This window comes from Eucyclogobius newberryi, unplaced genomic scaffold (genome assembly GCF_026437365.1).
Source record: "Eucyclogobius newberryi isolate DKJ021-1_F unplaced genomic scaffold, fEucNew1.0.hap1 SCAF_20, whole genome shotgun sequence".
Taxonomy (NCBI): domain Eukaryota; kingdom Metazoa; phylum Chordata; class Actinopteri; order Gobiiformes; family Gobiidae; genus Eucyclogobius; species Eucyclogobius newberryi.
The window spans coordinates 14,492,623-14,514,406 of NW_027315835.1; the positions used below are offsets into that span (position 1 = coordinate 14,492,623).

At 42.5% G+C, this 21,784-nt stretch overlaps 1 protein-coding gene across 9 annotated transcripts; it reads right to left on the minus strand.

Annotated features, from left to right (window-relative positions):
- Positions 1-1,794: 1,794 nt before the first annotated feature.
- Positions 1,795-21,191, minus strand: exoc6 (exocyst complex component 6). Of its 9 annotated transcripts, none has more exons than XM_072455665.1 (25): positions 21,039-21,191; positions 15,531-15,702; positions 15,163-15,210; positions 14,800-14,890; positions 14,195-14,240; positions 13,876-13,929; positions 13,368-13,518; positions 13,138-13,284; positions 12,987-13,055; positions 12,694-12,777; positions 12,561-12,607; positions 12,358-12,478; positions 11,578-11,649; positions 11,406-11,503; positions 11,214-11,319; positions 10,950-11,059; positions 10,764-10,875; positions 10,556-10,690; positions 10,180-10,359; positions 9,373-9,402; positions 8,039-8,180; positions 7,870-7,943; positions 5,491-5,603; positions 5,354-5,365; positions 1,795-3,380 (listed from the first exon to the last, which is right to left on the minus strand). In XM_072455665.1, the coding sequence occupies exons 1-25, from the start codon at positions 21,155-21,157 to the stop codon at positions 3,254-3,256; spliced, it is 2,460 nt and encodes an 819-aa protein (XP_072311766.1). In that variant the 5' UTR covers positions 21,158-21,191; the 3' UTR covers positions 1,795-3,253. The 9 variants fall into 9 exon arrangements, with proteins under 9 accessions (XP_072311766.1, XP_072311770.1, XP_072311769.1 ...); XM_072455669.1 differs by lacking the exon at positions 21,039-21,191 and adding an exon at positions 19,745-19,903 and having other exon boundaries at positions 10,950-11,062; XM_072455668.1 differs by lacking the exon at positions 5,354-5,365 and having other exon boundaries at positions 21,039-21,190.
- Positions 21,192-21,784: the final 593 nt, after the last annotated feature.

Genomic DNA, 21,784 nt, shown 5'->3' on the forward strand with positions numbered 1-21,784 from the left:
TACGAGCTGAGGAGCGTGCGTGTGCATGTCAGACAACCTGGTGCCGTGTTCAGCTCAGCTCACTGGGACACGGCACATAAAGAGCACACCTCATGACCCAAGGGTGCTGAGGACGTTCTCCTGGGGGAAGTGTGCTTACATTTACCATGTCCCGGTGGACTAAAGGTAACGTGTGTGAGAGCTCATATGCTCCATCATTGTGTGAAGGCGTCAAAAACAATTACGCACGAGCAAAATGCTAAACAGAAGACATGAGTCCATTTAGCTAAATACGCATGCACTTTATAGAGGCGACAGACTGAGAAGTTGTGTGGAGAAGCTTCAGGCCCAATGAGGGTGACGGTAACGTGAGGAAACCTGCGGGAATGAATCGGTAAAATGAATGAGCGAGGCGTTCAAAGCCTTCTATTCCGTCCATGCGTGAGCGTGTGTTCATGCCCCACAGCTCCTCCCCCGCGCGCGCACCCTGACCTGCTTGTGACCCTGACATCTCTGTGAACTCTGCACCAAGTTCACTGTCCGCGCAGCGCACGTTCTCACGCACGCGCAGGAGGCACTGTCAAAGAGCAGCCCCGCCTCAGGCACTGAACTAACACAGCAGTTAAGGGGCCGCTTTGGAGCCAGAGTCATAAGCCACAGACCAAAGCAGGTTTGAACACAAGTGTCATCAGGTCCACTGGTGTGAGCAAGAGGAAAATCATTAGTTCTATTAGACTACAACCAGATTTGTAATCATTATATCTACATAAGAGGTTTTTATATCTTCTGTGGTGCAAGTCTTGACCTAGACATAACCCTGACCAAAGTGGCCATATGAACCTACAGGAACTATTTGTGGAGCATGCAGTGGTGGGAGATAATCCCAGTTCTGATCAAAGAGCAGTTATCTGTGAGGGGCAGTTGGACACAGCGGCTGTGAAGTGTGGAGGTGAGGGGTCACTGCAGAGTCAGGCCGGTTCAGCCTCAGGTCAGGGGCTCCACACAGGTCAGTGCCTGCTGTCAGAGCACCTCACCATCACACCACTCACTGTACACAACGCAGGCAACAGCCAAGACCGCAACATCCATGAAAGGACCATGACTTTCAAGATTTTCACCAAATGTGTGTGCAAAAACAGCTGTACACAATACATCGTAACAGATATTTAAGGTGAATATCCTTGACGAAAGCAAATGCAGTACAATCTGTAAATAACCATGTATAACAATATGACGGTGGTATTTTGTGACCCTTTCACTCTTTCGCCGTGACCCCGATGAGAGTGAGATGCTGCTGGACTGGAGGGCTTTGAGGAGGGCCTTCAGGATGTGGTGTGAATGAGCCGGGCGTCCTGTCTCCGTTGTATTGTTGCAGGGGTGTTAAAGCGTTTGATCCTGGCACTAAAATACTTGTCACATCTATTGAAAGTCAGGAAGAGTCCCTACCCCCAAAGCGACACAGGAACGCTGAGCTGCCGTCTGCCACACTCACTGCCCAAACCATACGCTCCGGTCATAAACATGCTCGTTTGGCCTAGCACTTTGCCTTTGTAGAACATAAGAAGTCATAAAATATTCAAACGCATGCAAGGTACCATCCACCTCCAATTTAGAAATGACTGAGAAGATTAGTTAATACATGAGGTTATAATGTGACAGCATATCACAGATTTCACTTTTCCTCGTGGTCAGAGAGCTGGAGTCGGGAGCAGTGAAGAGGACCATGGGCTGAAGTGGTGTGGTCATCAGCACTTTGTAAAGCAGCCGGGATTTGTGGACTTTCCTGGTGTTAGTCACATTCAACATACAATAGAGTACAAAAGCTGTGCTCTTTATTGGCATTGTAAGTCTGCTTCTGACAGAGTGGAGTTGGTTGTATCCGGGTGAGTGGAGTTCATGTAAAGGAATGATGCATGAACTGCCAGATCATATTTGTATTTTACAAAATATGCAATATTTACATGCAAATTACAGGGAATATTAACAATAAAAATAAATTAAACTGAAATCAAATTCTCAGTGCAAGTTTATCCAAAAATGAAAACAGTCTTAATTAGTATGTTTAGATTTAGGACAGCCAATAGGAAACAGGAATTATTGCTGTGCTGTGTGGATTTATGGATTAAAGACTAAAGCTTCAGTTCACCCTGAGAAACAAAAACATGGAAATAAAAATAATGAAAACATTTAAATATATACTATTTGGGATGTTCTCTTAACATCAAGCCTCTGCTTTAAAACAGAGGCGTTTAAAACTGGCGACAATCATTCCTTGTATGTAAAAGCTGATACAAGCACTTAATGAAAGGCTTAAACGTGTTACTGAAGGAATAAACTGATGTCTGACAAAGTCTGCTGCATGTGCACATCACGTTCATCTCCAATCCACTGTATCTTCTGGTGAACTTCAGTCTTCACAAAACATCATAGTTCACTCATAATTCCACTTACAGTAATCTGAAACAGTGTTTCTGCACCAAGTACTGGGGCTCTGCTTTTGGACAGGAAAGAGAAAATAAACAACGAAAAAATAAATATATAAATATTAGTGGGATAAACAATGGCATAAGAGTGCCTGATGTTTGATATCTTCGTTTTGAAATGGTAGGCCTGACTCCACGCATGGAGAACACATGTAAAAGGTAAAAGTAATAGATTTGAAGTGGATTTGAGTCAGAACAGTACTTGGCTTTCTTTCCGTTTCACATCACAAGCAGATTGGTCACACATATTTTACATTTGTCAGTATTTATCCGTTAAAACGCAGTGCTAGTGTTCATCCACTGTTTGTGCAAGAGTCCCAGTTTAGTGTGTAGTCCCAGGCAAAGTCTTCCTCATAAAAAGTTTTACGTGTGAGGTATAAGCAGGCTCAGATGAACAACAGACAGTTCTGAGCCCCTTTGTCCAAGAGCAACAGGAAATGGAGCACTCCAGGATCCAGATGAAATGTCTCAGTACGTTTTTGGTTTTGCCCTTTCAGTCATTTACCTATGTTTATATTAAGATTAAAGCAAACCAAGCAACGTCACAAATAATGCTTTGAGAAATTACCAAGGCTTTACTTGAAAACTGGATAAATGCAGATCCATTATTCACTTTAGTGTCCAGTTCCATTGTCATTTAGTTTTGTTTTGAAATTCTGACCAGTATTTTTGTAATTAGCATTCTTTGTTTTCTAATAATAGGACCTTGGACCTTACCTCGCCCTACTCTCAGACAGTTTATAGTGAAACGGAGAACGCAGGTCAGTCGTGAATTTTTGGAGGTGATTCGTTCAGGACGACATGCCGTTGACCAGGCTCCGCAGTTGCTTCACCACCGTCTCGATCAGCTTCTGCTTGTCCCGATCATTCTTTCTGAACTGTGAGAAGATGTTGTTCTTCTTACCGGTGTCCTTCATCCTAGAACAAAGCGAAAGCTTGAGAAAAGAAACACAAAAAGACCCTATATACAGTTCTACTGCAGAATCAACCTTAACCCCAATGTAAAGTATAACTGGGCAAGTATTTCATGAACATTAAGCGCAGATATGTTCAAATCAATTATTGATTATACTGAAGAAAATGGTGAGGCGCTTTGAGCTGAATCACCCACACCTGCTGCAAAACTTTAAAGGCTTTAAATTCATAGTTTGAACCACCTAATCCCAACGAGGAAGAACAAGGGATGCGTAAACAAGAAAGACAAGTCTGGCAACACTACAGGACCAAAACATAGATGACGGTCCACAGCCCCATTGAAAAACAGCCAGAATCGTAAGCTAACTAGGCTAACGAGCTAAACATGGCTAGCAAACCTGAGGCAGAGAACCGAAGTTCTTCCCCGCCGGAGAAACAGGCTCCCGCAGCGTATTTCAGATAATGCAGACAGTAAGGGCCGACGCTGGAGTCGAAGAACAATATGAAAAATAAGATCCTGGATTTGGAGTCCAGATCACATCGACCTAATCTGAGGCTTGTGGGGTAGAAGGAGAAGAAGGAGGGGAGACAGAACGGTTTTTGAAGAAGATTATTCCTGAGCCATTGAAGAGATGGCTCTGGAGTTGAAGTCCCTCCCATCACAATCAAAAGAGCACATCGCCTGGGCAAACCAAGACCAGCAGTTAATAAACCAGGAGGCCTAATTATGAGGTTTCTTAACGATCATGTGAAGGAATGTGTCTTGAAAGCTGCAAGGGTTAAAGGAGACCTCCAGTACAAAGGCAAGCGTGTCTTCTTTGCTACAGATATTCCATACAAGGTTCATCAACAAAAGCAAAAGTTCCACCACATCTGTGAGTTCAAGAAGAGAAAACCAAGACATGGGTTCTCTTTCCCAGCGACTCTTCTGGTGAATTTTAAAGGTAAATAACACATGCTCAGAACACCAGGAGAAGCAGAGGTACCCTTAACAAACAACAAAACATAGAGAACTGAGCAGTACGAGAGTATGTGCGTTCAGGTTTTGGTCACATGGTGGTACATTTCTGTTAATTTGAGACTGATGATAGTGACATAATTTACATGTGTGTGTCTGTCTGTGTGTGTGTGTCTGTCTGTCTGTGTGTGTCTGTCTGTGTGTGTGTGTGTGTCTGTGTGTGTGTCTGTCTGTGTGTGTGTCTGTGTGTCTGTGTGTCTGATCTGTTTAATACGATTGTCTGTCGTACACATGACTGTGGCGCGCTGAACGACCGGTCCATTACACACGGAGATGGGGGTCCACAATAGTGCGAGTGAACAGCGCGAGCTACCGTCATAGGGTGAGAATTTTTTTTAATTGTGGCAGAGCCAGGGGCCCAATCGTTGTAGCATCCTCCTAGCAGTGGCTAAAAAGGCCTTCACAAAAACATTGATGACACAAAATGCACCGACAATCCAGGACTGGACTAACTCGACTCGAATAGAAACTGGACACATTTAGCACTCTTGCCTCCCAAGAAGGAGATCATGGGTTCGATTCCCGGGCGAGCCCCTCCCACCGTCCAAAGACATGCATGTGTTAGGCAAAATTGGCAACTCTAAATTGGCCCTAGTGAATGAATGTGAGTGAATGGTTGTCCGTGTGTCTATGTCCATGTGTTGGCCCCGCGACAAGTTGGCCACTGTCCAGGACCTGTACCAGGACTGTACCCCACCTAAGGCACAAAGTCACTGGGATAGGCTCCAGTCCATAATGGGAACAAACGGTAGAAAATAAATGGGGGGAAAAAAAAGCACATTTGATCCGATCTAAAACCCAAATGATGCCCATTATTTGGGTTGCCATATCCTAAAACGAGTGATTTTGTGCTCAAAAACATTTGATTTACAAATGAAACCAACACTACTAGAGACACTTTCATTAGTTACAAATGGGGGAATATGAAGTTAGTGTAAGTGCAGTGAGTCAGACATACCCTCTGTGAACCCTTCAGTAGCCACAGGGGAGACAAAGAAAACACATTTTAGAGGAGCTCAACAGACTAATGTCCGTGTGACGACTCCATCTTACTGTTAATATGCTGATTTTGTGTATGTTTCCAGGTACACTTACTTCTCCAGCAGGGCCAGGGCGGTAACTGGGTTAACGCGCAGGTATTTGGAGTTGGGCTGCCCGTAGTCCGCCAGATACGTCGACCAGTCCCACACCATGAACAGGTCCAGGAGCTGAACACACACAAGCACAACATATCAAGATATGTAAGCAAACATATTATGGATAATACAAAAAAAAATGTTGTAAACATTTCAATTATATTAAATTGTTTTTTGTATAATCTGATTTGTCTGAGTGTGTTCTTTTGTTCTTTGTGATGCATGTTAAAATATCTACAAAAATACCCGGACATTTTCCCATTTACCTTTTAGTCACTTTAATTCACACGGTCTAAGTTAGCATATTATTTTCAAGCCTTATATAAAAAGTGTTCCAGGTGCTGCCCGATGGTTGAGTGTTTAAGGCACAGCACACGTATGCCTGGCTCCAAATGCAGCCGGCCGCAGAGTCGTGAGTTAGAATGCCCACTCCGACAATTTACTGCATGTCCTCCCTTCTCTCTCATCCCCATTTCACGCCAACCTTTCCCGTCTAATGATGTCTTGGGGCCAAAATAATCCATAAATGTGATTGAGATTTTGTCTAAACATATATAATAATAATACAATAATAGTTTCAAATATAAGATACATATTGTTCCTTTATTTCTCAAATGTATAAATTGAACTGTAATATTTCTTTCAAATTCTACAATTGAATTGCTGTATTCACTGGAAATAGAAAGAGGACAAATCAGTGTACAAGAATTAGTTCATCCCCTTGGATGTATTTTTGGAGGGGGATTGAGTTGGCTCTACATGTGGATAGTTTAAATAAATAAGATCGATTATAATGGGAGTAGTTGCAGTGGGCTGTGAGAGCCTTAGCGTGATGGTGTGGGGAGTGGCAGTGTCACTGACAGCCAACAGCTTGAGTTCAGTGTTAGCGAGCGGTCAGCAGCCGGCTCATCACTCTCACTCCAAGCACTTGTTTATGCGGGTCGCCAGAGAAACAAGTTTGGTGGGACAAGGGAGGAGGGATCTCTGCTAAATGATGACCGTTAAGAGTGTGGGGATCCCCCGGTTCACGACCCCTCAGTAACCTAATGGAGATGACCCCCCCACAGACAGTATATGCTAATGTGAGGGAGAAACAGCTGGGTGTGAGGTTGAAAGAGCAGCTTACTGATAATAGCATTATTCATCTGCTCGACGCTCAGAGAGAGTAAGAGACAAAGACAGTCTTCTCACCTGGAGATTTACCTCAGTTGCAAACGACACAAGCATCTGCTGAGCCCTTGCACTGTTCAAATCAAAATGTATCAAAATGACTACACACGATGTTGGAAACAATAATCTAAACCCCTTTGTGCTAATGAGACTTTTTATGAAAACAATATAGCACTAGACGTTTGTTATGTTCATTACCAATATGTTTGGGCTCAATATTTATCATATGCTCTTTATTTGCACATGTGGGGAACTCGTATAGTGTATTTGTTAAACATTTATGTGTAGAAGGTAGAATACAATTTAAGACTCATTGATGATTTTTATTTTGTAAATCGTGTTTTAATATTGTATTCTTCCTCTGTACTTAACACATGTACAATAGGCTCCTCCCCTCTGGGGCCAGGACTCCCCTGAAAGTGATTCTAAATCTCTCAATAAATAAATAATGTATGTAATGTATTGAAGTATTGAAGTAAAATGTTTTGTGTAGTAAGTCCATTTTCTATTTTCTGCAACAATATGTCACACTGTAACGAGTGTTATTGCATCAGACCTATGAGAGGGAATGTCGTTTTGTCTGTGAACATTGCATGGCCTCAGTATAACCTCTGCCTTCCTGATGCCTGTGCATACACCCCGGGCTGGGATTAACACGGCCGCCCTGAGCCACTGTTCGGTGGAAACATATGAAGAGATCCACAGTGTTGTGTTATAATTATGCCCCAGAGGACTGACAGCAGTGCGGCCTTCTGCTGAATGTGTGAGAGCTAATGCAGGTGAGGAGTTGAAAAGGTTAGATCTGAGCATTACCTAAGTGAGAAGCAGCATGTTTTTTTTAAAGGACATTGCTGGTATGTGAAGTGTGGCTGCCCTGTGTTGCCCTGTTAATCTGAGCCTGGAGTAGAGGCACAGCTTCAGTTTAACGAGCTATACCAAACGTTTTTTTCTGGAAGGGGGAAATTCTTCCCATCCATATACAAATATTGCAAAATCATTCATCGCAAAATCATTCATTTAAAAAAAAATAATAATAATAATTTAAGCAAAGCAATGACATAAAAAGTAGGCGACTGGTGGTAGATGCTCCTTTTGAAAGGCTTCTATCAGAGATAAATATTGCATTCATGTTTTTACCTTAGCTCATTTCTGACGTAGATTGCCTTACCTGTCTCAAGTCGATGAAAGCCAACTGCAGAGTGTCTCCTTGAAATCCAGGGACCGGTTCAGAGCTTGCAAACACTGAGTCGCCGCAATCAAATAGGAATACACAGAAAAGGTAAATGCCAGTGCAATGACCTGATGTAGTAATGGTGTTATATTATCAGTACACTTACATTCGCACTGAATGACGTCCAGATTGAACTGCTGAATGGCCCCCATGCTGACCTGCTTGAGCTCTGAGTCCAGGAGCATCTGCATGAGCGAGGTGGAGAGGTGCTTACAGGCCGACATGCAGGCCGTCTGAGCCACCTTACCCTGTGCACAGGGGCAGAGAGGGGCCACAACATCAGAAACACTCAAATTAAGATCCACTACCGAAGGACATGCACAAGGGTGTAGAGTTTACAGTTCCAATATGTCACTTGAGTGTACAGTGTCCACTTGCTCAGCAGTCAATCCAATGGAATGGTGAATAAATGAAAGTGGTTTACTCTTTTGTACCCACATGCATCTAGTCAAACGCAGAAATAATGTGGTGGCTCTTGGAACGTATGTAATGAATGATGATGAGTTTAGAGTGGCACAGTGAGTCTACAGAGCCCCACACCATTCCTGTGGACTAAAAGTCATGCTGAACAAGACTGGCAAACACAGAGGAGATACATCAGTAGCATCATTGGCAATGGATCAGACGAAGCCAAAGCTCAGACACTGACAACAGTCTGCAGCTTTTATCACACTGACCCACATTTACAAAGTTGGGGACAAACAGGAGCAGTTTTGGTGTAATATGGTCTATATATTGTATGTAATGTTTATGAACCTTGTGAGTCATAGATTTTACACTAGTTGTGGATAGAACTGTCCCGTTATACCAGCTTGGGATACAAGAAATGAATAACAACATGTTTTAGTATTAAGTAATACTGCTTTGTGACTTTGGTGGATGTGTCTCACTGTCCCAGGTTTGCATGATAAATGAGACCCACCAGTTATTACCACAGCCACAAAGAAACTTAACAGCAGCGTTGACAAACTCACAGATACACTGATGTTTCTAAAAACGGTCTCAATGGGTTCACATTCTGCTCTTTAAACAAAATCTGTTCATGGCGTCTGGAGATAAACCTGCTGGACACATAGGGCTAAATAGTCCTGCCTACACATGGTGCAATGGCTTTTATTTTTATTTTTAATTTAACTGATTACTCACGCACACAAAATATATGACTTGTTTTTAGCCAGTTATCATAATTATTTTGATTATTTTATCTTATGACTTCTGAGCGCTGATGACCAACAATCCAGTGCAGAACCTGGTCTACTTGAACACTCCTTATTCCTTCAGGGATGCACTTCACAATAAAATACCTGTTTACATCACCACCAATTTGTGCACCGCGTTCAAGATACGGCCCAGACTTTGTATTGTATGAAGGAGCCACGGCTAGAGGCTCAGTGAAGCAGACAGACGTAAGCATGCTTTCCTCAATCCTCAGGTACTCACCGACATGGACGCATGGTCATTGTTGTTATTCTGTGCACAAGCCCAAATCAACAAAACATGGAAAAGGGGGCAGGGAAAGAAGGAGAGGAAAAGAAAAGTGGTAACCATAGTAAATGGACAGAAGGCATTCAGTTCATCAATCAAATTTGTGCATGCAAGACAAAGTTCACATGAAAGGGAAAGAGTAAAAGGCAAGAGTAAATTTGTAAAGGAAAAAAAATAATCAAAATGTGCAAAAATGGGTGAACATGCAAAGTCTATAAAAAAAAAAGTGTTTCATAACAGAAGGAGGAAGAAGCCATTGCCAACAGTGACCCTAAAGAGCATTCGACAAGCTTCTCCGCCAGAGTTTCAAGACTTGTTCCAGCATTTCTATATATTACGCACACGCAAACCCTCGCTTTGAATCTACTGTTATTTAACACAAATTATATATTTGTACAGTATGCTACCAGGCTCCTGCTTTCATTACTTCATTTGTTGAGCAGTTGGCAATACAAGTATTATGAAATACCTGGTGTAAACCTTGTATTTATCAGGTATGGCACAGTAAACAGGAATATACTTCCAGTGCACCACTTACTCACCACAGAAACATCAAAATTAGAAATTATTCGTTTAAATTCTCAAAAAGACAGAACAACAAAGGTTATTCCACAATTGCAACAGTCAATGAAAGAATATCTTGTTCTAATCATGAATACAATCTAATTAAACAACACAAACTAATTTAAAACTCATTCGTCCATTTTACTGTTCAAAGGCCCAGTGAAAAGTCTCATCATGCGAGAGATGACAGTGACGTACCGGCAGGTGAGTGAACACCTGGAAGGTGGAGCGCAGAAAATTTATGAGGTCCATGAGGTACCCAGACGCTCGGCCGTCAGACTCAGCCATGCCCCAGTCGTAGTCTGCCAGCTGAATGAACTCATCGATCTTTTGGTTAAGTTTGGTGTAGATTTCACCTTCAGCTGCATGTCGAGCATCCTGGTGAAGACAGTGAGTAAAAGAGTGTGAAGTCCACTGCACCATGTTTTATGTTTCATCATATACATTCTCAAGAGTTGTTTTTTTATTACTCATGCGAGTCATCTTATTTTATAGAGCTGAGAATGAACACTAGTAAAATGTCTATTGCATTAACATATAGACAATGAATGAATGATATTTCTCTGGACAGTACCTTGAATGTGGACAGGCCGTAGAGGCGTGTGGTGTGGACCGTCTCTGGAGACACATTGGTGATGTTGGTGATGAACTCTTCTAAATACCTGCAGGCCTGCTCCAGGTGAGTGCTGTTGATGATGATCTGCACCAGCTGCACAGAGCAAACATTGGCTTCAGAATATGAGCTGCTTGTCTCCCTGTACAGCAGCTTTAGTGAGACCTACCTCAGTCAGGCCTATGTGGGGCTTCTTAATGAGGTTCTGCAGACAACTGCTCAGAATTCTGGTCAGCAGTAGATTTGTGGATTTTCTCAACATATCATCAATTTCAGTTGAGCTGAAACAAGACAATATTTGGTGTTCATCTCTAGTGAATACATTAGCTCGTTTAAAAGGTGTAGATGGCGTTACCTTCGGTGGAGTGACTCTGAAAATTTAAGGCTGGCATAGATGAACTCTTTGACCTGAGAGTAGATCTGAGGCACCGACTGAGACATTGGTAGCTTCTTTGGGAAGTCCTGCTGCTTTTGCACAGAAAGTAAAAAAAACAGAAGTGACGATCTAAACTAATGATAAAACTGCACAATGTATATGAAACTGTCAAAAGCATTAGGTTAATAAGGAATAGGGACAGTGGTCGGAGAATGTAAGTGTGTGGTGTTTACTGAACGTTACCTTCTCCAGTTCAGGGTCATGGAAGGGGAAGCGGCTGATGACAGACTTGTATTCTTCCTCCGTCTCGACTGGAATAGGGCTGTAGTTGTCCAGCTCAAAGATTTCTCTGCAAAAAAACAGTGAAACAGAATTTAGCGAAACCACAGCGCGAAGCATGTTTTCTATAGCAGCAATCAAAAGAGAAAGTCCCACCGGAAGACCAGAGCCCACTTCTTCAACAAAGTCTCATTGTACTGGTCTCGGACCTCAAACAGCAGGTCGAACAGGCGGGTGACTGGAAAGCCATAGCCCTGTGAGCAACATGCACAATGTTCAGAGCCCATCACCTACATCTCCAGACAAGCAGAAAAGTGTTCACTCTAACCTGGAGCGTGTCCGCAAAGATCACTATGAGGTTCTTCAATTCCAAAACCAGGTCGGGGTCATCACAGTAAGACTTGAAAACAACAGAAAATATACTGTAGTAACTTTGTTGTTGTGTTTGTAAATACTGTGTTTGGTTGACATCAGATCTAAAGATAATGAACATGTAGTAAGTTCAAGTAAAAAAACATATTTGTACTACTTTGAAATGGAGGGATACCACTGTGGTCTGTGGTAAACAGTAGTGCAGTAGGAGGCCCGACCTTTCCATTGACAGTAGCGGTCATAAAGTCGTAGTGACTGCAGGAGTGGGCTGTCACACCCCTCACACTGTGTTTACAGTGATTTATTAGCCTCAGACAGGTCACGACACACAGACACAGGATTCATCTCAGATCATGTGTGCTCAGTATATAGCACACACATTAGTTGATGGTATTATTATTATGAACATGAGGAGATGTTGAGGTAAAGTGAGGGATGAGTGTGATGGTGGACTGCTGAAGGCCGGGGGGCATGGGACCCCATACTGGGAGCCTATTCTTCACACTGTTAGCATAATCCTCTGCTCATTTACAACTGAGTGGACCCCAGCCGTCAGGAATATGGCTCCTTAATCTTCCGTTATTGTTACAATCTGTCTCTCATTAAGTTTCAATCACCTCCCTTTGGCCCATTGTCACAACAGTTTATCAGGGACCTGCATAATGCATTACCAGACAACTGTGGATATCCAGTCATTTACAAGTCTCTCAGTGTGAAGGAGTTTTTAAATCCTTACAGAATGTGTGCGCAGCACAGCAATGATCTTGGCCAGGGCCATGGTCCACAGCTCATCAGTGAAAGCTTTGGTCACCAGACCTTGGGTGGCATTTAGGATGTGATCCTCCACCACAAAGAACCTGCATGAGAAATACATTTAGAACTTGAGAGAAAAAAATAGCACACCGGCATGTTTCTAAATACAACACAATAAAATCCTACCCTACTATCTGATTGAAGTATCTTCTGTAGCCTTCCACTGTTTCATGCTGAGCACACAGAAAGAGCAAGTTGAATAAACCCAACTGTAGCTTTCTAGATATGTGGGAAATGAAACATACTGTGATGTTTTTACCATATTGGCTTGTGGCTGCAGGACAAGACGTGCTTGTTTCTTCCTCTGCTTTCTGTAGTAGTTTTCAAATGTTTCCCTGTCACCCTAGAAACACCCAGTGCAAACTTTTAGGGTACAGTAAAGACGGCAATGCCAAACTACTGCCCCTTCTTTAAACATCATAGTAATTTTATACGGTAAATATGATTAAGTAGAATATTATTTATGGCAGTAAAACAACATTCCTGCAGTAAAACCTACTTCCTCATTAAACCACATAATGTGGTTGATCCCATTGGATGCGGCGCACTCACCAGCACAGTGTATATGTGTAGACATCGGTAAACAGGAGAGAAGTCCACCAGCTCCTGAGCCGTCAGGATCTAGACAAACATTGACCACACAAACAAACATCAGAGCAACTACAAACAACTGTTCTCATTTAGTTCAAAAAGTCAGTGTTACCTCTTCATCTGTCTCCCCGTCCTCCTCCATCTCCTCATCCATCTGTCCGTTGTGAGTGTGTTGTGTTAGAGAGTATGAAGGCCGAGAGTAGTGTCCAGTGCTGGCCTGTTTGGCCACAGCGCTGTTGAATGTTCTGTGCTGCTGAGCCTGTTGGGTTTGAGATAGTTACATAAAGTGTGTGCTGACATGCTAACAGCATGCTGCTGTGTCCAGTGTCTGAGGGCTCATACTTGTCTCATTGCCGTCTCTCCCACTTTATCGGAGTGTTTTCTGATGCTCTCTAAAAAGTCCTTCAGGTCCGACATAGAGATCTCCTTGATCTCCTCTCGGAGTCTGGGCAGATTCTCTGCCATGATTTGACAGAACCTGTATTGACTAACTCTGTAAACAAAATAAGCAGCTTTCAGAGAATGTGACAGTTTTATTTTTTTAATAAAATGTGTAACAGCTATAAAACACAAGACTAAAGCCCTTTACAATCAGCACACACGGTTGATCTCTGGGTGCTGTCCCCCCCAGCTCTTCTCCTGCTTTTTTTCATTACATCCATGTCAATAAAGTCTGCAACCGACCCGCACTTAGCACTAAATGCTTAGTGTGGAAATGCTTAGTGTGGAAATATAAACTCTGGATGGGAAAAGTAGGTGTGACTGTGTACAAACAACTGGCTCTGCACTTGAGCCGGCTGGAGTCCATCAGGATGTGCATGTTTGCAAAGGGCTTTAGAAAGACTTGTACCTGGGAATATAAACCTTCTCAAGCTGTTCCATGGTCTTCAGCGCTGCATAATACCTGCACAAATGCACATATGAAACGGAACCACAGTTGTGCTGTGTTCCAAAACATGCTGATGACAAATCCAAACAGAACATAAGGCTGGCACCATGTTTTACAGTGAAAAAGCCCCATAGCTTAGACCTAAATGGAACTAATGAACTATAACATTCTGGACCTGCCTCAAATCTGAAACACTGTGATACAGATCAACCTCTCGATGAGACCCATCCATATTATTATTAAACTAATAAGATATGTATGCTCATATGAAAGTTCTTACCTTTTTACTTCCAGCTGCTCCTTCAGTTTACTGTACATTTCTAGAACTGACAAATACAGAAAGAGGAAAGTGAATCAGCTCTAATATTGTTGGTAAAATTGACTATTATTACAATGCATCAAAAATCATTTGATGTTTAAATTTGACTTGTGGGTTTATAAATGTTTAAGTCAGTATTTATATATATGCCCTGATTAAAGGCTATGAAGTGCAGCGCTGCCCTCTACTGTCCAGGCAGATTACAGCAATAGTATCTCGTTAGTTATTATTATACAGATAAACAGAGGCATTGAATACATAGATAATACATTCTGCCTGGGCTAAAAAATTGGCAAAAGCAACTATTGGTGATTGGTGAACTATTTGTGGAGTTCAGCCATCAGTAGGATGGAAGCTGCATCCTTTTGTCCATTTAACAAGTCTTTCAATATCAGTATAGATTTCAGCATTAATCTGCTTTGTGTTTAAAGGGTTCCTTTAATTGTTTGAAATCACACTAGCCAGACAGTTCAATATATAACAATACAATCGCCTATGGTTTGATTCCAATTGCCGGTGTTAGTTTGTGTAGTTTTGTATCAATACCTCATTTGTGTTACAAGTACCTGGAATACAAAGCTGCATTTTTTCCACAGTGGTGGCCATGTTTCTTTGCTGAATACGACAGCGAATCACATCTTCAGTCTGAACAGTCACCTGCAAATACAAAGGAAGTGAAAGATTATAACCATCAATAAAATCACGATTATTCTTCAAATTAGATGTAAAACTTTGCGCAGGAAGCAGTTTGAGCTTGAAGATGTAAACTGTGTTTTTGTTATTATTTATTTATATATGGAGTTTTTGATAATCCACAACAAAACAAAAAGAGCATATGCTTTTTAATTGTTTTATTTGTTAGCTTTAATGCGTTTACAACAGATATAAACTGACCATGACCATTGTACGCACAGTGCTCTTTATCTTACCTCTCTTCCAGCTTCCTGTAATCTTCGGTTGGTGTCTCTGACCTGACCCTGTGAAGAGACAGAAAGTTTAAAGGCTCATATTTTCAGACAAAAACATATTCACAATGGAAAAGATACAAAGGTATTGTAGCGGTGGGAGATCAGTAGCCAGGTCTAATCACACATTAACCAGCTCAGTCATCTGATGCTGTTCGCCACACCCACCGTTGCACACAGTTCATAAAGCAGCCATTTTGAAAGGTACATTTTTAAAACGTGCACATTTTTCACTGACACAGACGGCAAACAATTAAATAAAGCAGCGTTATAAACCCTATTACACACCCTTTTCTACACTGCCACACAACAGTGCTTTTAATAAGACTTACCATTAGTTTCTCAGCATCAGCGCGGACTTTGAGCAGTTCTGTGATGGCGTCCACAAAACCTTGGTGATGAAAGTTGCACATCTTTTCGATCTCTCGGTCATGGTTTCGAATCCGGGTGTCCAGCTTTTCCATAAAACGATTGTGGGCATTGGCCTGGTCATCGTAAATGGACCTGGAGCACAGATGATGCGTTAAGTTTTCAGAGATGCTTTGAATACAGCAGCTTAGGACTTTTAATATGTCTTTCCACAGGCATTATAATGGGGTTTGCACTACGATGATCGAACTTTATCAATAATAACAGTCTTGGTAATAAAATAATATACTACTGTGACCCTGCGACGAGTTGGCCACTGTCCAGGGTGTACCCCGCCTAAGGGCCGAAGTCACTGGGATAGGCTCCAGTCACCCGTGACCCCGAAAGGGAACAAGCCGTAGAAAATGGATGGACTACTGTGATCATTGTGATAGCAATTTCAGATTTCATTAGCATCAGAATCTCATATTTATGGAACGTTCATGTTTTCTGCCATACTTCAGAGTCAACCAAGGCATTTACAAGAACATTTTAGCACATTCATGATTGTTTATTTGCAGCTCTATTTGTGGTTGTGAGCCCTGGGTCACTTTGCCCAGCGCTCACGCGACATTAATGGCTTGTAAGCACCTCGAGGACGGACTGACTGGGGGAAGCCAGCCTTCTGTTATGATGCTCCTGCAGCTTGGAACACCTTTCAGTCAGAATTGAGCTGGTCTCACTGAGGGGTTTTTACTCAAATTTAAAATAATGAGTGAGAATCCTATGAAAATTGTCAATGTCAATGCTTTTAAATGTAGTTCTGTTTTATTTTTTTCTTAGACGTCTCTTAAATGTGTAAATGTTTTCTTGTGATTTGGAAGCTGAAACTTTTTCACTTTGCCCCAGGTCACCCTTGAAAAAGTGGTTTCAATCGCAATGGGTTTCACCTGATTAAATAAAAGTTAATAAATAAATAGAGATATTCATTTTTGTCCATTTCACTCACCACTAAACTGGGGACATATTTCATCAGTAGTTGTTTGTGAATGTTGGTGAACCTGAAGACTTCTGAACTGTGCAGATCCCTGACTGTTTTGCATAAACAAATAATGTGTCTCCACCATCAGAGCTATAAAAGAGCTAAAAGAGCTAAAAGAGCTAAAAGAGCTAAAAGAGCTAAAAGAGCAAGAACATTTACATCCCAGATTATTAATTACAGGGAAAGTTTTTAAACAAAACATATAATATTATCAGCCATTTAAAATGAAAGTCAGCTCTTTCTCAATCCACGAACACAGTACAGATAATAAAACTGCAGTTATGTGCAACAACATGTCAATGTACATGTTAGTAATGTTACTTGTTTCTGTGTATTAGTTTAATTCTATGTAATTTTAACAAACGCAGGGAAAAAGAAATCCACACACACCTACACTCACATCTACCACACCTCACATCTACCACACACACCTACACTCACATCTACCACACACACCTACACTCACATCTACCACACACACCTACACTCACATCTACCACTCACATCTACCACACACACCTACACTCACATCTACCACACACACCTACACTCACATCTACCACACACACCTACACTCACATCTACCACACACACCTACACTCACATCTACCACACCTCACATCTACCACACACACCTACACTCACATCTACCACACCTCACATCTACCACACACACCTACACTCACATCTACCACACACACCTACATTCACATCTACCACACTCACATCTACCACACACACCTACACTCACATCTACCACACACACCTACACTCACATCTACCACTCACATCTACCACACACACCTACACTCACATCTACCACACACACCTACACTCACATCTACCACACACACTTACACTCACATCTACCACACCTCACATCTACCACACACACTTACATCTACCACACACACCTACACTCACATCTACCACACACATCTACCACACCTCACATCTACCACACACACCTACACTCACATCTACCACACACACTTACACTCACATCTACCACACCTCACATCTACCACACACACTTACATCTACCACACACACCTACACTCACATCTACCACACACACTTACACTCACATCCACAACACACACCTACACTCACATCCACAACACACACCTACACTCACATCCACAACACACACCTACACTCACATCTACCACACACACCTACACTCACATCTACCACACTCACATCTACCACACACACCTACACTCACATCTACCACACACACCTACACTCACATCTACCACACACACCTACACTCACATCTACCACACACACTTACATCTACCACACACACCTACACTCACATCTACCACACACACTTACACTCACATCTACCTCACCTCACATCTACCACACACACTTACATCTACCACACACACCTACACTCACATCTACCACACACACCTACACTCACATCTACCACTCACATCTACCACACACACCTACCACACACACCTACACTCACATCTACCACACACACCTACACTCACATCTACCACACACACTTACATCTACCACACACACCTACACTCACATCTACCACACACACTTACCCTCACATCTACCACACCTCACATCTACCACACACACTTACATCTACCACACACACCTACACTCACATCTACCACACACCACATCTATCACACACACCTACACTCACATCTACCACACCTCACATCTACCACACACACCTACACTCACATCTACCACACTCACATCTACCACACACACCTACACTCACATCTACCACACACACACTCACATCTACCACACCTCACATCTATCACACACACCTACACTCACATCTACCACACCTCACATCTACCACACACACCTACACTCACATCTACCACACTCACATCTACCACACACACTTACACTCACATCCACAACACACACCTACACTCACATCTACCACACACACCTACACTCACATCTACCACACACACCTACACTCACATCTACCACACTCACATCTACCACACACACCTACACTCACATCTACCACACACACCTACACTCACATCTACCACACACACCTACACTCACATCTACCACACACACTTACACTCACATCTACCACACACACTTACATCTACCACACACACCTACACTCACATCTACCACACCTCACATCTATCACACACACCTACACTCACATCTACCACACCTCACATCTACCACACACACCTACACTCACATCTACCACACTCACATCTACCACACACACCTACCACTCACACCTACACTCACATCTACCACACACACTTACACTCACATCCACAACACACACCTACACTCACATCTACCACACACACCTACACTCACATCTACCACACACACCTACACTCACATCTACCACACTCACATCTACCACACACACCTACACTCACATCTACCACACACACCTACACTCACATCTACCACACTCACATCTACCACACACACCTACACTCACATCTACCACACACACCTACACTCACATATATATGACACAAAACTACACACTCACATATATATGACACAAAACTACACTCACATATATATGACACAAAACTACACTCACATATATATGACACAAAACTACACTCACATATAATGACACAAAACTACACTCACATATATATGACACAAAACTACACTCACATATATATGACACAAAACTACACTCACATATATATGACACAAAACTACACACTCACAAATATATGACACAAAACTACACTCACATATATATGACACAAAACTACACTCACATATATATGACACAAAACTAGACACTCACATAATATGTGAGTGTCTAGTTTTGTGTATATATGACACACACAGACATAAAATAATGACACCTGCAGACAGGCGCGTCAGGTCCCCGGAAGTGGCAGATGTGGCAGATAAATGCATATTCATTCACAAATGACCACTAGTTCAAACATGAAGGACATTGGACATTGTATCTAGCTGTCAGATATTGTTTGTGCTTTATTTGGACAGTGTTCTCGGTGTGTCTGGTCGGCTAGGAGCTAAAAGACCGTTAGCCGGGGCTAGCTCGTAAACAAAAGGTCCTGAGATCTGAATAAAACAGACAATCACGCAAACACACTGCACTTGTAATGTATGTAAACCTGTCTAATATCTCACCGGAGAGTGGGGCCGACGCAGGCCGTTTCCGTGCTCTCTATCTCCTGTAAAATGCGTTCGTGCTCCGTTACACACTCCAGGCTCTCCGTGTCCGCCATGACTGCTGTCTGCAGCAGTGCAGTGCGGCCCGCGACCTGCAGGGGGCGCACCGAGCTGGAGCCACTGTCCAGTGTCCACGCCACTGTTGTCCACTGCCCAGTGTCCACCGCACTGTCCTGCCCACACCGCTGTCCACCGTGTACGCCACTGTACACACACCACTGTTCACTCCACTGTACACACTACTGTACACTCCACTGTACACTCCACTGTACACGCCACTGTACACACACCACTGTTCACTCCACTGTACACACTACTGTACACTCCACTGTACACTCCACTGTACACGCCACTGTACACACACCACTGTTCACTCCACTGTACACACTACTGTACACTCCACTGTACATTCCACTGTACAGTACACACTACTGTACACTCCACTGTACATTCCACTGTACAGTACACACCACTGTTCACTCCACTGTACACACTACTGTACACTCCACTGTACATTCCACTGTACAGTACACACTACTGTTCACTCCACTGTACACACTACTGTACACTCCACTGTACATTCCACTGTACAGTACACACTACTGTTCACTCCACTGTACACACTACTGTACACTCCACTGTACATTCCACTGTACAGTACACACCACTGTTCACTCCACTGTACACACTACTGTACACTCCACTGTACATTCCACTGTACAGTACACACCACTGTTCACTCCACTGTACACACTACTGTACACTCCACTGTACATTCCACTGTACAGTACACACCACTGTTCACTCCACTGTACACACTACTGTACACTCCACTGTACATTCCACTGTACAGTACACACCACTGTTCACTCCACTGTCCACTGTAAGATATCCCTTTATTGTCCACACATGGGAAAATTCCATTGTTGCAACGCAGGTAGATACAGAGGAAAAGGACAAATAACTTATAGGAAGTTTAAAAACACTCTTAATAGAAGAACTCTTATAAACAAAAACTCACAACACACAAACATGCTTTAATGTACAATGTAGAGTGCAGTATTGTGCATCTGTTAGAATAATGAGAGGGGTACTTTCTACTTTTCATCCAACTAGATCAAATTGCATCATGGCATAAATACCCCCTCTTCATAGCCACATAACTATGAGTGACTCAGTTTTCTATAGGTCACCATAATGAGGACCCCAAGTGAGGACCTCAAAGACAAACATGTCATGCTCCATAAATTACCTTAGGGTTGTCCCCAGTGGCAAGTCAACAGACTCCAGCTCCGCACATATGTTTTTGAAAGTGCTGTCCTCTCTGTCCTCTGCTCCTGGCTCAGCCCTGTGGCGTGTGGAGACGGCCATGTCTGTTCTAAGAGCTGCAGCTCGGAGCAGCTGAGTGTGAACATTTACTTCATCAGCACAAAGTCAGGAAGCCTGGCAGAGACAGACAACTGAACTTGTGATTCTGTGAACTTTGGAACACCTCACAGCAATTGTAAACCGCACACATTCGGTGAAGGTCGGTGTAAACTTTGTGTTAATTTAATAAAAAGTAACATCAAACACGATTTGGACATTAACTTGTTACTCTGTTTTTATGTTCAGATTCAGGACTACAACCCTTCTGAGACGTTCTATGACTAATTGAACCTGATGTTTACTGCTGTTTATTTCCTTCACACTGACTGTGGAAGTTGGTGCATGAAAGCATTGTGTAGTTGACAAAACCACTTCTGCTTTCCTGCTATTCTTCTGCGGATGGATTGGCTGATTGTGAGTGTGCCTGGGCCTATATGACAACATGCACTTTCAAAAGGCCTGACTATGAGTTTCCTTATTGCCCAACTGAAAAGGAGAAGTGCTCTCATATTAAGTTCTGATTGTTTTCACATTGTAGAATATGCAGAAGTCAGTATTTATGTTTTCCACTTTTTGCAATATAAAAATCTTCAAATGTTCAACCCTTTATATTTTATTATATATTATTCA

What these genes read in the sequence shown, in the direction of transcription:
- exoc6 (XM_072455665.1), bottom strand. Translation starts at nt 21,157, where the DNA reads ATGGCCGTCTCCACACGCCACAGGGCTGAGCCAGGAGCAGAGGACAGA. An exon ending in TACAGGAAGCTGGAAGAGAG is followed by an intron (nt 14,891 to 15,162) that starts GTAAGATAAAGA and finishes TTGTATTTGCAG; the next exon opens with GTGACTGTTCAGACTGAAGA. An exon ending in ATGACCCTGAACTGGAGAAG is followed by an intron (nt 11,060 to 11,213) that starts GTAACGTTCAGT and finishes GTGCAAAAGCAG; the next exon opens with CAGGACTTCCCAAAGAAGCT.